The sequence below is a fragment of the Setaria viridis genome, chromosome 8 (genome assembly GCF_005286985.2).
Source record: "Setaria viridis chromosome 8, Setaria_viridis_v4.0, whole genome shotgun sequence".
NCBI classification, from domain to species: Eukaryota; Viridiplantae; Streptophyta; class Magnoliopsida; order Poales; family Poaceae; genus Setaria; species Setaria viridis.
Genome location: NC_048270.2, coordinates 35013011 through 35030699, shown reverse-complemented (window position 1 = coordinate 35030699; position 17689 = coordinate 35013011). Strand labels below are relative to the sequence as shown.

General features: G+C 47.8%; 1 protein-coding gene across 1 annotated transcript; it reads right to left on the bottom strand.

Moving 5' to 3' along the window:
- Positions 1-4896: 4896 nt before the first annotated feature.
- On the bottom strand, positions 4897-5967 carry LOC117834572 (BTB/POZ and MATH domain-containing protein 2). Its single transcript, XM_034714123.1, has one exon. The coding sequence runs from the start codon at positions 5965-5967 to the stop codon at positions 4897-4899; it is 1071 nt and encodes a 356-aa protein (XP_034570014.1).
- Positions 5968-17689: the final 11722 nt, after the last annotated feature.

The following is a 17689-nucleotide window of genomic DNA, read 5'->3' as shown; positions in this document are numbered from 1 at the left end:
GTTCTGAATACAGGGAGACAATAATTCTTATATATTTTGTGTTTGCTAAATAAAAATTATATTACAATACTACCAAATGCATATAAATAGAAAGATAATAAATTAACCAAATGATAGATCGGTCTAGTCCGAAACATCTGTTGGAAACACGCCGGAGTAACTCCGAAACGTCTGTTGGAAACACGCCGGAGTAACGACTCCCAGGTCGCCGGCGAATCCCCTGGCCAAAGCACAGGGACACACACGCACACACGGGTAGACACTGAATTGGTGCTTGCTAACTTGGCCCTCTTCCTTGGCCTTTATGCCTTGTATTTATAGACTATTACAAGGAAAGTAATCAGGGCTTCAATCAGCCCGATGCACACAGCCACACAATTGCTAACTGTCTATTTGCAAGGGCTCTCATGGAACATTACATTTCTGTAGATGATCAACAACCATTACCATGAGTTACCATTACAACAATATGCTCCTGTCGTCCAACATACACAAGATGCACTTACAGTACAGAGCAAAATAATGGGAAGCCTTCACACTTCACACTAGTGTAGCTAACAAAATTGAAGGCACATGAGATCTTACTGCCTAATCTACCAAAATTGACTCAATTACGCACGATATAAGAGGTTACTGCCTAATGTAAGGCAAAAGAGATCTTACCCCCAGGTTCTCTGTTGAGATGCACAAAATCTAGCAGCATACAAATGTAGATCGAGAATGGAGAGGATTGGCGGAGCTGGATGGGCCGGCGATGGCGGGACAGAGCGGCGGGACGGAGGTCGGCGGGGGCGTGGCTGGCCGGCGCCGGGTGAGGGGCGGAGCTGGATGGGGCGCGGACGGTGGGGCGGAGACGAGGGGCCATGACGGCGGGCGGCGACGGCAGGGCGGAGCGGCGGGGCGGAGGCCGGCGGGGGCGGGGCTGGCTGGCGGCGGGGGAGGGGCGGATGTAGGTGGGGGCGTCGACGGCGGGGCGGAGAGGGGCGGCGACGGTGGGGCGGAGTCCGGCGGGGGTGGAGCTGTCCAGCGGCGGGGGAGGGGCGGAGCTGGGTGGGGCTTTGATGGTGGGGCCGCGACGGCGGGGGCGGGGGCGGCCGGAGGCGCACTGGGCGGCGGGGGCGGCCGGAGGCGGACTAGGCGGCGGGCGCTATTCGGGAGATGCAGAACCTGGACACGGATTAAGTGCAGCTGTTCGGCTGCTTTGCTGGGCTGTTGCTGTTGGACCGCAGCCGAACGGCTGGGCTGCACAGCAACAGCTGCAGCCGCCCAAGTAGCTTAAGCGAACGGGCCCATGATGCACAGGAAGATTTAGATGTTTACTTTATGTTATTTTTAATAATGATATATATTGGTAACTTAGATACAAATTTAGAATAGCATTTTAAGTTATGTTTTATAATTGCACGAGTAAATTGGATGCCTATTATGGGGTTACTTTAGCTTGTTATTTTTTTATAATAGCAGAGCTCGGTAATTTAGATATATGTTTAGAATTTATTTAAAATATTTTCATAATGATAGTGGTGGGTAACTTTTAAAAAAATATAATATACCAATGACTATAATTATTAGAGTTTACAGGATTTATGTTTGATATTTCTGATTTTTGTGAGAATTTCTTTGATTTGTCTTTTTAGTGTGTCCCGTGAGAACTAAAAAGAAGTCTCCAATGGAAACAAAAATATGACCACATTGCTACAAAATTATTAACTTGAACTACCTCTCATTTTTTAAATATTCGAACACAATACTTATATAATATAATACTCATTATGTTTATCCAACTATGATAGATTTTAGTTAGTAATTTACTCTATAAAGTTTTCATTCACATTTATAATCTTTTTTTCACTTTGCACCACCGGCATACGCTTGAATTTATTTAATGGACCTTAAGTTTGAGCTATAATTTTAGCATAAAAATCTATATTCTCATCACTTCCTTTGTATTTTTATAAATGGTGACATACTCATGCGTATATATCTTAATTATTATATCATATACCAATAGTGTAAGAAATAGATGATTTAGAATCATATATTGGTATATATTTTTAATTAATGTGATTTGAATTCAAATAGGGTTACCTCATGTTTTTTAATAATGGCATATGTGGGTAATATAGATGCAAATTTAAGGGGTTACATTAAGTTAATTTTTGAAGTATTAGGGGTGAAAAATTTAGTTGCAAATTTAGGGGGTTATTTTAAATATTATTTATAATGGCATAAGTGGGTAATTTTGAGGAAAATTTGGGATCAGTTTGTTTATTTTATATAATGGCAGATGTGGGTAATTTAGATATAAATTAAGGGGTTACTTTAGGCTATTTTTACAATGGCCACCACCTGCTCCTGCTCCATGCATGCTCACCACATGCTTGGTGAAATGCTCGCAAGGATCATCATACATGCAGTCATGATAAGTTTTGACGTTTTGTTATCTTCATTAATATGGATGACTAGAATATTTTGATGGAGCAGATGCAATTTTTATTTGTCAAAGGAGCGGCACTCCTATAATAGGTTTACTTGCGGTGGTCTTCAAGAAAACGGAAAAGGTTTCTTCTCACGATGATGTCGTTTGATATGCAACTTATTACTTATTTAATTATGATTCTCCAATACCCATTGTCCTAACATGAATTTGGTTGCATTTTCAGCCTAAGCAACTCGATGAACTGCTCTGTTCAAACTGCTTGGCAGCTGCAGCAGCTCTTGGACCTATTTTATTTTTCTGTGGTTCAGTTTCCAGAAGTCCAACACCATCTCATCTGGTTTGCATTTTTATTTTTGCTATTAGATTTCAGGTTCTGTACCATTTTGATTGCATCAACAACTTGGCTTTCTCTATCTGATTGCACAGGCAAGCCCACCACAGCAAGCATATCCAAATCTCAGCTTGCACAGGTAAGCAGCATAGGACCAGTGAGGTTTCAAGCGTCAGGTATGTGGAGTGTCATTTTGATGTAACAGTGCGATAGTATTTGCTTACCTATATATTATTATAGCAAAGTAATTCCTTGATTGATCTTCTGATAAATGGTTAGTTTAATCAATCAGTGTTCTTGTCAGCTCCTAGCAAAAAGCTAGCTCATATGTTTTCTCAGTGATACGTTATTAATTCTTCCTTGCATGTTAATCCCTTTGCTTGGTCATTAGGAGCTGTAGGCAATAGACTGTAGCTTAATTTGCTCCAGCATAACTCTAGCATCTTTTATACTGGAGCTTGTCAGCTGCACAGAAAAGCATGCATGGGTGATCTCAGTAGCTCGGCTCTATCGTCAGCTTACCAACAGTTTAGTACCTCGTCTGTCCCTTTGATTTCTGTTTGTTTGGTTGACAGTGTGTACTACAGAGCAGCTTTTTCCCAGTCTAAGTAATTTGAGATGTTAACTTAATTTGGCCGTAGCAATCGTGCCTGTGAATTGATTCACTAGCAAGATAACCAGAAATAAATATCACAGAGAATTCAATCTCACTTCTTTAGTGCTCAATATAACATCATTATGAGATCTCTTAGGGCTAGGCAAAGATATGGATTCCTGGTGCTGACACTACAAATTTTCTTATTTATTGGTATGGAGATATCATCCTTATCTGGTATGAACACTTGGAATCATGTTTCAATGTGAGCTAAGCAAATTTGATCTGAGAATTTCTGGCAACTGAACATTCGTTAGCTGCTTCTGTTGTGCTACCTATGCTCTGTATTTGAAAATCTCAAGATAATGAAAGAAAGAAAATATGGCATTAGTGTTTGCCTGTGTTCTGATTATCGAGAATTTCTCCATGGTAACATTATTGTCGATCCAATAGAGGGTTGTGAGGCTGGGCAATAAAGGTTGTTTTCTTGGGATCAGACTTGAGTCCTACTTTGGCACTATTGAACCAACACATAGTATTATTTCCTTGTGTTTCCGCAGGAAGGAAACTTAAAAACTTCTTCCTTCCTAAGATTTATTTATTTATTGTAAAGAATTGGCTTGTGTATAGTAGAATTCATTTTTGAAATTTGTATATTGCCTAATAATACGGAAACATTTCATATTCTCTCTTATCACTTTCACAAAGTATTGTATTTTTTTGGATTTTATTGTAAACAACTAAATGTAGCTAATATTTTGTCCATATCATGTCGGAATACAAAGTGAGATTGCGAAATTTTGAACCATTTTTCTATAATTGTTTGAGTTTTTAAAAGTGCTGGTAAATGATTGGCCCTATATTGAGAAAATAAATAAAATAAGAAACAATTTAATTAGTAATTGATTAGTTGAGCAGCCATATTTTCTATGGGCTCATCAATTGTGAACCATGATTGGATGGTATTCATTTTCATGAGTCAATCGATTATAGGGTTTGTTCATTTGATTAGTAGTTGACTGGTTATGTACATCTTTGCTATAAATATCCTTACATGTACATCTTTGCTATAAATTTAAAACTATTGTTCATTTGATTTTCTATAAATATCAATTTTTTTTCTTACTAGCTTTTTTGAAAACACGTGCGGTGCATTTTACTAGTAATTATAATTAATTACTGGTTTGGAATAAGAATCGTGCAGTTTATATGAAAAGGACCACCGCACCACTCGCTTGACTAAATGAACCTAAAAACAATTTGCATGAAACACATGCACTGGCAGGGAACACAAGTAGTGATCGCACAACCAATTTTTACATAATTCTCAGCTCAAAATGCTGATCACGAATTAAAAAGAAATTAACAAACAAGAATCTCAAAAGCAAACAAATTTTCAGCTGAGTATTTAAGCTCCAATAATGTAGCTGATTTTTGTGCACCGATCAAGTAACTTTAACCCAACCGTCAAACCATAACATAATACTAGAACAAGTAATAGTAGCTAGAAAAGTGGACTAAGTAGAGAGATCAGGGAGCAACGTTGGCGAGCAGCTCACTGAGCAGAGAGGGGCAACTGGCTGTCAGATGCTTGAACCCATCGCTGTCCATGATCGTCTTCAGATTGCCGGGAGACCTGAGAAACTTGAAGCACGCCTCTTTCAGCCCCTTGCAGCCATGCTGCTCTGCAAGCGCCAACGTAGTCGCCGCCGTGCCAGTGCTGATGTAGTTGCAAAGCTTGTCCTCGCAGATGAGCTTCAGCCTGTCTAGGCCATACCTATCAGCTGCAACAAGCAAATGCTGAGACATTACAAATATACCATCCTTCTCCATCTCAGGCAGCGAGTCGGTGTAGATGTAGTGGAGCATGGCCTTGAACACTCTCGGCTCCATGTCATCGATCTTGATGTGGCTTGTGTGCTTCTCCTTCATCGGACCGAAGAGTTCCGCCATGAAGACGGAGGACCGTGCTCCGAGCAGGAGCCTGTGTGCGGCGAATGTCTCCTCGCCGACCTGAAACGTGACATCTGCTTCCACACCGGACGAGAGGAGATGGCCTAGATGCGTGTTCACGTCCGATGGTGGCACAGTGACGAACGGCGAGCTGTACTCAGTGCGAATCTCCATCTCGTCCTTTAAGACGGTGACATCACACCTGACTCTGAATCGGTCATCCTTCAGATAGGTTGATTCTTCCAAGTCCTTTGTTTTGATGAATTTTGGGTATCCCCGTGACCTGTTTTTGGAGCCGAAGGCACGTATGCCTTCTGAAACGTTGTTGTATGATGGCACTGGTTCGCCCACATGGTCGAGTAAACTGAATCCGAATCTTGCCTTCACCTCCGTGCTATCGGAACTATCAAACGAGAGAAAAATGGATATCCAATCGGAGTTCTCATAGTCCTCACCATCGGGGTAGTACTTGATAAACCAGCGATGGCCTCCCACGTAGAACGTACCGGATTTGATGAACTTGCCGTTGCCGAGTCCCTTGGTCCGGGAGTACCCATCGATGGTGAGCACGTGTGACCCCTCCGCGGCCGCGGCGACGATGGAGGACGCGCTCTGTGCCCTGCCGCTGAAGACGGCAGAGCTCGACATGGCCTACGATGTGAGTAGACTAGAGAAGATGTTGGTCACATCTAAATAGGAGAAGGGCGAGAGGTTTTTATGTGCGACAATGGCAGCGGCGTCACGCAAGCGGAGACGGTTGCGATGCTCGGAAGACGAGAAGGGCAGCACGTGAATTAATGTGCTGCACGCCGAAACGGCGCGAACGTGCGACAAGGAGTCGCCCCGGCGTTCAATCTCTTAGGCTAGTCCCAGTGCAAGGTTTCATCGCACTGTTTCCAAGGATGCCACATCATCCCATGAGGTGTATTCTCATGAATGAAACAGAGAGTCCCAGTGCATAGTTTCATTTCACAATTTCATAGGATGACCATGACATTTAATTGTGAGGCATGTGATTGGATATGGTTAGATGAAATGAAACTCTATAGCCCCCAATGCAAGTTTCATAGTCTTGGAAATAGTGTATACACAGTTTCATCCTGGTGAAACTCCTTCCCTCTCTCACTTCATAACTATCATGCCATGTCATCACATATGCTGATGTGTCACTGTATTTAATGTGCATGAAACCTCTATGAAACCCCCACTGGGATTAGCCTTAGGAGGAGGCGACAAGGAGTAATTCCTAGAACAGCTCAAAGGACAGGTTTTTTTATTAATCTCAAAGCATATCTACTGCAAGTTTTTTTTTTGGGGGGGGGGGACTATCTGTTGACAGATTTGTGGTGTTCAAATCTGTCAAATTTTTAACAAATCAGAGGTTTACACATAAGCAGAAAAAATGACAGATTTCAATAGTACAAATCTGTCAGATTCTATTGGCAGCCTAATGAACACTTACCGGGTCCAATAATAAACCAACATCCAATAAGAAACTTTTGGTGACAACTTAAAATCAAAGTTACCCTGTTGATTGTCATTTCTGTTATATCCTTTCCACACTCAAGAAATAAAAATACTTATTGTAAGCTCGTTGAGACGGAGAAATTAATGGACCAAGCAGCCGCTCGTTGAGGGCCAACTGCACCGGATCTCGATCCCAGGAATAGAGGAGGAAGGTGAACGAAAGGACTCTGGAGATTTCAAGAATGGCTGAATGGGGAGAGGAAACGAGTAGACAGTCGGAGAAGGAAGGGTGCGGTCTCCAAAAATTAACAGGCTAACGGGTTTGGGGAGGATCCTCAACCGTTAAGAAAAAGAAACCCGCGGCTGAAAAGTAGCACACATCTCAAAGCACAAATCTAATGCACCAAAATTTGACGATTTTTTAAGAAAATCTGCTGACAGATATTTAGCAAAAGTTTTTTTTTGGATAAAGACTGAGGAAGCAAGTTAACACAACCATTGAACCATGCATTACTATTTCGTATCAATATACCACGTCAACAAAAATAGGAATATTTCTCTTAAGGCCCTGTTTGGGAAGAAGGGGCTAAAATTTAGCCTTGGACTAAATTTTAGCACCATCAAATTGGGTGCTAAACTTTAGCCCTTCAGGGTGTTTGGGAAGGAGGCTAAAGTTTAGCAACTGCTATGCCAAATGACCCTTCTACCCTGCATAGCTGCCCCTCCGCCACCCGCTCCTCCTTTAGCCCCTCCGTCGCCAGCAGCACGGCGGCGAGCAGCAGCACGGCGGATAGGACCGCCGCCACGGTGCACAGCGGCGCCCTCTGGCGGCCACCGCGGGAGCGGGCGCCGGCGCCGGAGACCTCGCGGGGAGAGAGAGAGAGAGAGAGAGACGCCGTCCGGCGGCGAGGTTCCGGGCGGAGCGAGCGAGGCGGAGACGGCGTCGTGGTCCGGCCGCGGCGGCGGTGGCGGGATCGGGCGGAGGCGAGGCGGGGCAGAGGCACAGCGGAGGTAGCGGCGGCCCCGCCGGCGCGGCGAGGCCGCGGTGGCCGGCAAGGTGAGATCGCGGGGGCGGTCGGGGCCGGCGCGGAGGTCGCGGGGGCGGGCGGGGCCAGCCGAAGGCGGCTGCGGCGGTGGCGAGGTGGAGGCGGGGCGGGCGGCGGCGAGGCGGAGGTGGGGCGGCGAGGTTAGCCGGAGGCGGCGGCGAGGTGGAGGCGGCGGGGCAGGCCGGAGGCGGAGGCGGCGGCGACGGCGGGACGGGCCGGAGTAGGAGGCGGCGGGGCGAAGGCGGCGGGCGAGGTGGTGGCGGCGGAGCTGGCCGGAGGCGGCGGCGGCGAGACGGAGGCGGCGGGACCGGCGCCGGAGGTGAGGAGCCGGCCCCCGAGCGGTTCGGGTGAGGAGACGGGGAGAGAGAGAAATTGAGGGGAGGAGAGAGAGGGGAGGGGGGCAGGGGGAAAGTGGCCCTGGGGGACCACTTTTTAGTCCATTTAGTCCATTTTAGCTACCCCCAAATGACTAAATGATTAGTGGAGGGCTAAAGTTTAGCCCACAAGATTTAGCCCACCTGTTTGGGAAGTTTGAGGGCTAAAATGGACTAAAGTGGGGGTGCTAAAGTTTAGCACCCCTCTCCCAAACAGGGCCTAAGTTATAAAGGAAAGCATTCCGGCCTGGCCCCGTTTGGAGAGAGGGTGCTAAACTTTAGCACCCCACTTTTTAGCACATTTTAGCACTTGGGCTCCCAAACAGGGGTGCTAAAAGGGGTGTGCTAAAGTTTAGCACCCCATTTTCTTTAGCACACCCAAGGGGTGCCAAAAAGGTACTAATGGGTGCTAAAAGTGGTCCCAAGCTCATTTTTTCCCCTGCTGCCCCCCTTTCTCTCCTCTCCACTTTTCCCAAGCCAGTCATAAATGAGGGCAATGTAGTCATTTCTCACCCAATGTGCTAAACTTTAGCACTGTATCCAAACAACCCGAAGTGCTAAACTTTAGCACCCTCAAATGGAGTGCTAAAGTTTAGCATTGTGTATCCAAACGTGACCTTAATAGATCGATGTATGGATCAAATAAAGGAAAATAGGCACATGGTCTCTGATTTCGCACCTTCCAATTTAAGGACGTCAGGCCGTCAGGGACAGGGAACAAGCTTGGCCAGCAGCTCCTTGACAACAGATGGGAAAGTACTCATCAGATGGTCAAAGCCCCCGTTAGCCAGGTCTGCCTTGAGATTGCAAGGCGAATTAAGAAAGCTGAAACATGCCTTCTTGAACCCGTGGCAACCATGTTGCTCAGCGAGTGCCAGTACACCGCCGGCCGACCACCCTCCCCACCACCGGCTGCCCTCCCCACCGGTGACACGCCCTCTCCGGCCGCTTCCTGTCCTCCCGGCGGCGATTCCTGGTGGCAGCGCAAGCTCCAGCAGTGGCCGGCGGCAGCGCGGGACGGGACCGGCGAGGAACTCCGGCGGCGGCACGGCGTAGCTCCGGGGTTGGTGGTATCACGAGCTATAGGAGGGCACGGGCAGGGCTGGACTGGGATGGGAGCAGCGCGGGCTCCGGTGGCGGCACGGGCTCTAGTTGGCGGCGCGGCAACATAGGGGACTCCGGTGGCGGCGCAAGCTTCAGGAGGATGTGGGATGGGGCCGACGCGGTTGGATCCGCCGCCGGCGGCGCGAGCTCCAGGAGGGCGCGTCACGAGGGGCTTGGCCAGCGGCACCGCTAGCTCCAAACGCTGGAGGGTGGGGGACGGTGAATCGGGGCCGGCGCCGCGGCCCGTCCACGCGAGAGGGAAGACAGAGGAAAAGAAGAGAGAAAAAGAAAAAAATGTGTCAATGACTATAGGGCCCATATGTCAGTGAAAGGGATTGTGAATGAGGTGGGATCCGCTCATGTTTCCAAAAAGCCATAGTTGTTTTACCAAACGGCTTTCAGCTTTCTCACAGCCCACGACCAACAACAGCTTTTCCACAACCCACAGCTCACAGCTACTTTTTCAAAAGTCACAGCTCAACCAAACACACCCATTAGTTGAATCATACTAGGAGTACAACTCCTACTTGCATGTACTAGTCCGTCAATCTATGCTTCCGCACGGCTAATATTTTTAAAAAATTATTATATTTAAAAATTATTTAGAAATCAAACTCAGTAGCTAATGATGAAAATTGTTTAGCTATTATTTCTCTCATTTTTCAATACTTCAACATAATACTCATATAGATGTGTACTTACCTTTGTCCAATTATGTTTGATTTTTAATTAGTAATTCTCTATACACTTTTTCATCTACATTCGTACTTTTCCATTTTATATCACGCCTTCACATTATGTTTACCATAAAAATTAATATTTTTCATCACATCCTTACACACATTTATAAATGGTTTACATGGTAACACTCATCATGCGTAAGTATTTCTATATTAACAGTAACATAGATAGGTAATTTAGAATCATATATTAGTTTACTTTTTGAACATTTCTATATGATGCATAGGAAGATTTAGATGTTTACTTTATGTTATTTTTAATAATAATATATATTGGTAACTTAGATACAAATTTACAATGGCATTTGAAGTTATATTTTATAATTGCATGAGTAAATTGGATGCCTATTATGGGGTTACTTTAGCTTGTTATTTTTTATAATAGCAGAGCTCGGTAATTTAGATATATGTTTAGGATTTATTTTAAAATATTTTCATAATGATAGTTGTGGGTACTTTTTAAAAAATATAATAGACCAATGACTATGATTATTAGAGTTTACAGGATTTATGTTTGATATTTCTGATTTTTGTGAGAATTTCTCTGATTTGTCTTTTTAGCGTGTCTCGTGAGAACTAAAAAGGAGTCTCGAATGGAAACAAAAATAAGACCACATTGCTAAAAAATATTAACTTGAACTACCTCTCATTTTTTAAATATTCGAACACAATACTTATATAATATAATACTCATTATGTTTATCCAATTGTGATATATTTTAGTTAGTAATTTACTCTATAAAGTTTTCATTCACATTTATAATCTTTTTTTCACGTTGCACCACCGGCATGCGCTTGAATTTATTTAATGGACATTAAGTTTGAGCAATAATTTTAACATAGAAATCTATATTTTCATTACTTCCTTTGTATTTTTATAAATGGTGATATACATCATGCATATGTACCTTAATTATTATATCATATACCAATAGTGTAAGAAATAGATGATTTAGAATTATATATTAGTATATATATATTTAATTAATGTGATTTGAATTCAAATAGGGTTACCTCATGTTTTTTTAATAATGGCATATGTGGGTAATATAGATGCAAATTTAAGGGGTTACAGTATGTTAATTTTTGAAGTATTAGGGGTGGAAAATTTAGTTGCAAATTTAGGGGGTTATTTTAAATATTGTTTATAATGGCATAAGTGGGTAATTTTGAGAAAAATTTGGGGTTAGTTTGTTTATTTTATAAAATGGTAGAGGTGGGTAATTTAGATATAAATTAAGGGGATACTTTAGGCTATTTTCACAATGGCATCAGTGGGTAATTGTTTAGAAAACATAATAGATACAATGGCCAAATGATTTGAGTCTACCGATTTATGGCCAGATGTTTTGCTTTTTGTGAGAATTTCTAGGATTCCTTTCTTTTTCTAGAGTGTCCACTTAGGATCCCAGGTGGCTCCACCTGGAAGTTCAAAAGGAGTCTTCAACTAGTAATAGTAATAGTAAGATGAGAGTCTTAGAAGGGACTATATAAATAAGAGGGTGGAGGCTCCAGGAATCAATCAAGCCAAAGGGCAAACACAAGGTCTCATCCAAAACTTGTGATAGGTAGTTAGGAGATATGCTAGATAGTTATATAGCACTAGATTATTGTATATGACAAGAATTAGAGAGTCAAACAGGGTTGTGAGAGAGAGACAATCATTTGTACGTTTTGGAGTTGTGCTTAAAGAATTTGCGATCGGCTTCGCTAAAATCATATTTTCTTATTGTGGTTGCTTCAACACCATCATCTAAAATTTCCTACGAGATCCATCTACATTATTTTTGATACGGTGCAAGCTTGTGTTATACTTGTAATATCCTTTCAAGATTCAATACTGCCCAATGGGGCGCGTAGCATATGAATAGCCACATCCCTTTGATCTTCTCGATGACTTGACTGTTAGAATTATCTTTGTTTAGGGATCAATTAGTGTGTGAAGATAGAAGGGACCTGGACCTTTCACAAAGAGGCAACCCTAATCGAAGGAAACATGTTCCATGTATAAATATATAATTACATAATTTATTTAATCTACGAAGAGAATCACATATTCATTCATTCAATATATTCATTCATTCAATCTCTTGTATATTCATTCATTCAATCTCTTGTTCGCTGGCACATCGCATGATTAAAGCGGAGCAGGGTAAACATGACCCGCCCCCGCCCCCGCCCCCCACTGCCCCGCCACCCCTCGCCGGCGTCGCCAGCCCCGACGGCGCCGCCCAAGCTCCTCCGCCGCCAGCCAGCTCGCGTCCTCGGACAGACCCCACACGCCACTCCACCCCCGCTGCCCCTCACATCCAGCCCCCCCCTCTCCCAATCGCGCTCTCCCGATCCAGATCTGGATCTATCCCCTGCTGTTCCTGATGCCCGATCCCCTTCGTCCCTACCTCGCTCGCCGCTCTACTGGAGGGAATCCCCTCCCCCCCACCGCCGCGCACCTGCCGGGCCGGATCTTGGGAGGATCTCGTCGTCCCGCCCACGCCAGATCCGGCCCCGACCTACGTGGAGGTGGTACGGCGGGGGGCGACCGCCTTCACTTCGCCGCCTGTCCTTCAACCATCAGCGCCGCGACAGCTCAGATCCACCATCACCATCCCGCCCAGGAGCAGTTACTACCCTCGCCAACCCCGTCATCCTCCGGGCGTCAACCAGCGCAGTTATGGCTGCCTGCGTCACCATACCGCTTCACGGCCCGAGCTGCGGATGACCTCCCACAGGATCCGCCAGAGATCTCCTTCTGGCGTCACACATCGCCGGCTCGCCAACCAGTGGAGTAATGGCCTCCCCCCCCCCCCCCCCGCCGGCCTCCGTCCTCGAGCCCCGAGCATCAGCACCTCCGACGCGACATCCACTCTGGCCCTGAGTCTGGATGGACCCGCGTCAGCCGGCGCAAGCGGCGGAAGCGCGAACAGCAATTCCTCCCTGTGCCCCCCAGCCGCGGCCGTGCTGCCAGACATTCAAAGCTTTCCTCCCCCATTGCCAACCACCAACCCCCCACTGCTGCGAACTCTGCCTTCCTTCAGAAGACAAAAGGGCGCTGCTTCAGGTGTCTGGGCTGCGACCACAAGGCTTCCGTGTGCAGAGACCCCATCCGGTGTCTGCGCTACTTCCGCTCGGGACACAAGCAACGCTCCTGCCGACCGCGCCCACAGGCTGCTTCCCTGTCGCGACGCCACCCACGCCGACCGGAGCCGCGTCCACAATCGACCTCCCTCAAGATGGCGGCTGCACGGGTTGGTGACCCGGCCCTGAGGCCGAGTGACGACACGCTACACATCCCCACCTCCTTCGAGATCGACCACGAGCTGCGGGACTGGGAGGGGAACGCGCTGGTCACCTGGGCCATGCGTGTTCCACCAAGCACCACCGCAAGAAACATTGAAGACGCCATCCTGGAGGAGTTCCGGCTGCGTCCTGGCGAGGTCTCGGTCACCAGGCATCACCCGGAGGCGTTCCTGCTGCGCTTCCAGCACCGCCGGCACTGCGAGGAAGTCAATGCCAAAGGTAACATCAACTTCCGTGGCAATGAAGTTTGTGTCAGGCCATGGCGGAGCCTCACTGGTGCTCTTGGCGCGGCGCTCTTTTACCGCGTCCGCATCTGCCTTGACGGGGTACCAAGGCACGCCTGGCTGCCGGACATCGTCGAGCGTCTCGTCGGTCGGCACTGCGCGCTTCAATGCATCGACACCAACCTGCTCCATCCGTCAGACACGCGCGGCATCGAGCTGTGGGCATGGACGTCTGACCCGAGCAGGATTGCAAAGGTAATGTGGCTTGTCTTCACCACACATTCTATGGACGGCTCGTCCTCATCTGTGCAGATCAATGAGGTTCCTCCTGAACGCTGGCAACGTGGGATCAAGCATCGGGTCCTGGTGCATCTGTGGGAAATCCACGACTACTCCGCCGTCACCACTGACCCGCACGATCCCGACGTGGCGGTAGGAGAGCCGGAGAAGAGGCGCCTCCCATGGTACTTGGGGGTCCGCGACGGTGACCAGGAACCGACGCCGGCATTCCCCCCATTCCAGCACCCCCCTCCTCCACGACGCGACGAGCGCAGGGGCCACGACCGCTGGGGGCGGTGGCCGGCGGGAGCGGCCGGATGACCACCCCGACTTCCACGACTGGCACGGTCGACGAGACGACGACGATGACGGCTACGACGACTGGCACGGCGCAAGGCGTGGACACGCCGACCCCAGGCCTCCCAGGGGGGCGGCGCATGGCGAGCAACGCCGAGAGCGCTCCCGTTTGCCGCGGCGTCGACACGCCGGCCACGGCAACCAAAGCGGCAGGCGGAGGCATCTGGACGGCGAAGCACCACTGGCCGACGCCACCCGCAAGGCGACAGACTTCAAGCTGCTGTACGACCTGCAAGTTGGGTCCATGGTGGAGGCGGCACAGAAGATCTTCAACCTCCAGCGTCGCCACCCTTCGACAGCGACGCCACGGCCGCTCATGGACACCTTCCGCAAGATGTCAAGCATCGTCGGCGCCATTGGGGAAGAAGCCTGGTTCGACTACAGTGACAACACTAACAACCATGCCAAGGTACCAGTGCATAACAACGTCCAGCCTGTCGTGCCTCTCCAGAATGTCTTCCACAGAATCACTTCTGCACTGCCTCCCCCCTATAATCCATCCATCCAGGAGGTAGATGAAGAACTTCGCAGGATGTCCACGCGGTTGGAGGTGGCCAGCCAAGGCACTCCTGGACAGGCAATCGGTGCCTTGTCTGGGGGGGAACCTGGCCGTGATGCTAAGGCACCGGCGGTGGGAGGTCAAGACGCTCGGCGGTCACCAGAGACTCAAGACAACGACCAATTCATCGACGTGGAACCTGCCCCCCCTGTATCATAACAGCAACTTGCATCCTCTCTCGGAGCTTTCTTCACCAGGCCGGAATCGCCCCTCCACAGCGCGCCGACGCCGCGGCAAGAACCAGCCCCGCAAGCACATCCAGAGTCAACAAAGCGCCGTCGTCCTCGCCGCGTCTTCGATATGACATCGGTACGTCGCAGCGCACGCCTCTCTACTAGACGTCCGATGCCAGCTATGCAACGTGCACAGCACAACTTATGCCGCAAGCTTGGCCTTCTGAACGACGATCTGCAGCCTGTGGAGGCCGCGCTACAGGAGTACCTCGCCATGTTCTAGGGACCCCTTCCACCAGAAGTTATTGCGGCGCTCACGGCGGCGTTCAATCTGGAAGATGAACAGGCTGAAGAGCTTGATGCAGCCATGGCAATGGTGGCCGGAGACGCAATACAGGATATCCAAGAAGCTGTCGAGGCTCTGCAAGTCGAAGGTCCTCAGGTGGCTGCTTAACAGCACCGCCTTGTATCAATTAGTGCCGCCTATCTTCTTATGTCAGTTGCAAGTGTAATTCGTATGGGCAGAGCGTGTTGCTGCTGCACTTCCTTTGCTCCCTTCACAGACTATGTCTCCGCTCGGTCTGTAACCTTAAGGCCACAGTTGCGCCATGGTTGGGCTTCATCGCCTGAACTGTCGTTCATTCAATTAGCTTCTATGTTATTTCTCTTGCGTGAGAGTTTGCCACTTCAGTCAAGTGCAGCACCCTACTCCCAAGCGGCTGCGACGATACAAGGGCTCTTTCCGACCCTGTTGTGCGTGCTCATGGGGACGAGGCAACGCTCACCCCTTAAGTTGATCGGCCGGCGCTCACCACGGAGCCAACGCACGTACGCCTTAGCCTTAACAGATGGCGATCTTGGCGGTCCTACGTATGTTCCAATATGGTGCAAATGAATATTGACATTCTATGCTGGAATGTGAGGGGACTGAACACTAGAGCACGAAGAGACATAGTCCGAGAAATGATTATGGGTACCTCATGTCATATTGCATGTCTTCAAGAAACCAAGCTTGCGGACATCGATCAATTCACAGCGGCTTTCTTGGGAGGCCACAGACTCGACAACTACTGTTACAAGCCGGCGGGGGGTATTTCAGGCACGCGAGGCGGCCTTCTCCTTTTATGGAATGCTAATTTCGTCAATCTTTCAAACGTGCTCATAGGGCAACACCACATCACGGCGACGGTCACCATGCTAGAATCTCTAAACACCTTCGTCTTGACGACAGTGTATGGTCCGACCAGCGCTAACAGGAAAGCCGAATTTCTCGCTGAGTTACAATCTACAAAACCGCAAGATAACTCCCAATGGCTTGTCCTTGGTGATTTTAACCTCATTTACAAAGCGAGTGATAAAAACAACAATAGAATAAATCGGCGGCATATGAACATGTTTAGAGAAGCTTTGGATACATGCGACCTCCGTGAGATCCGTCTTAATAACAGAAAATTTACATGGAGTAACGAGAGGAGAAATCCCACTCTGGTTCGGCTTGACAGAGTATTTGCAAACGTACAATGGGAAGAGGCTTTCAGTAGCCATGCGCTTCAAGCGCTGTCAACGTCTCTCTCTGACCATTGCCCGCTACTACTTTCCAACCACGGTGGTCCTAGACGACCAAAATCGTTCAGATTCGAGAATTACTGGCCGAAGCTGCCAGGCTTTACGGACACGGTCAAACGAGCATGGACTGCTCCGACAGCACACGTTGAGCCTTTTCACCGCCTATATTACAAGCTTCACCACACGGCTGTCGCTTTAAGGGAATGGTCTAACCGTCTGATACCCGATGTGCAAATGCAGTTGTACATGGCCCTTGAGGTCATACTGAGATTGGATATAGCTCAGGAACATCGCACCCTATCCGACGGAGAACGTCTGCTGCGCAGCCGACTAAAATCTCGAGCCATGGGGCTAGCGGTCATTGAACGAGCACGTAGAAATCAAGCCAGTAGAACAAAGAATATGAAGCTGGGCGACGCAAACACGCGTTTTTTCCATCGACGGGTAAATGCTAGGCGTCGCAGGAACTTCATCCACAAGTTAAAGAAGGACATCGGCTGGGCATGTACCCATGCAGAAAAAGCAGTAGAGATACAAAACTTCTTTACACGGACCATGCAACAGCCACAGCCACGAAGGGCAGACTTCAATTGGGACATCCTAGGGATCAACAATCACGACCTCTCCTCACTAGATGCACAATTCTCTGAGGATGAAATTAAGAGGGCTATTGACAATTTACCGGCAGACAAAGCTCCTGGTCCGGATGGATTCACGGGACTCTTCCTCAAATCATGCTGGGATATTATCAAGCAGGATGTAATGGCGGCGGTCAACGCCTTTTACTCCCTTCGATGTAACAACCTTGGCCTCATTAACTCGGCAAATATCATACTACTACCAAAAAGAGAGGAGGCTGACTCCATCCAGGACTTCAGACCAATTAGTTTGATACACTCCTTCATTAAAATAATCACCAAAACGCTGGCGCTACGGCTTCAACCACACATGAACGCTATTGTTTCTACATGTCAGAGTGCTTTTATCAAGAAGAGGAGTATACATGACAACTTCATGTCGGTACGTAATACAGTGAGACGCCTCCACCGCAATGGTGTGCAGGCCATCTTCCTCAAACTGGACATTGCAAAGGCTTTTGACTCCGTTCGATGGGACTTTCTGCTCACACTAATGCAACGTCTTGGTTTCCCGACACGTTGGAGGGATTGGATAGCGGCGATTTT

What these genes read in the sequence shown, in the direction of transcription:
- LOC117834572 (XM_034714123.1), bottom strand. Translation starts at nt 5,967, where the DNA reads ATGTCGAGCTCTGCCGTCTTCAGCGGCAGGGCACAGAGCGCGTCCTCC.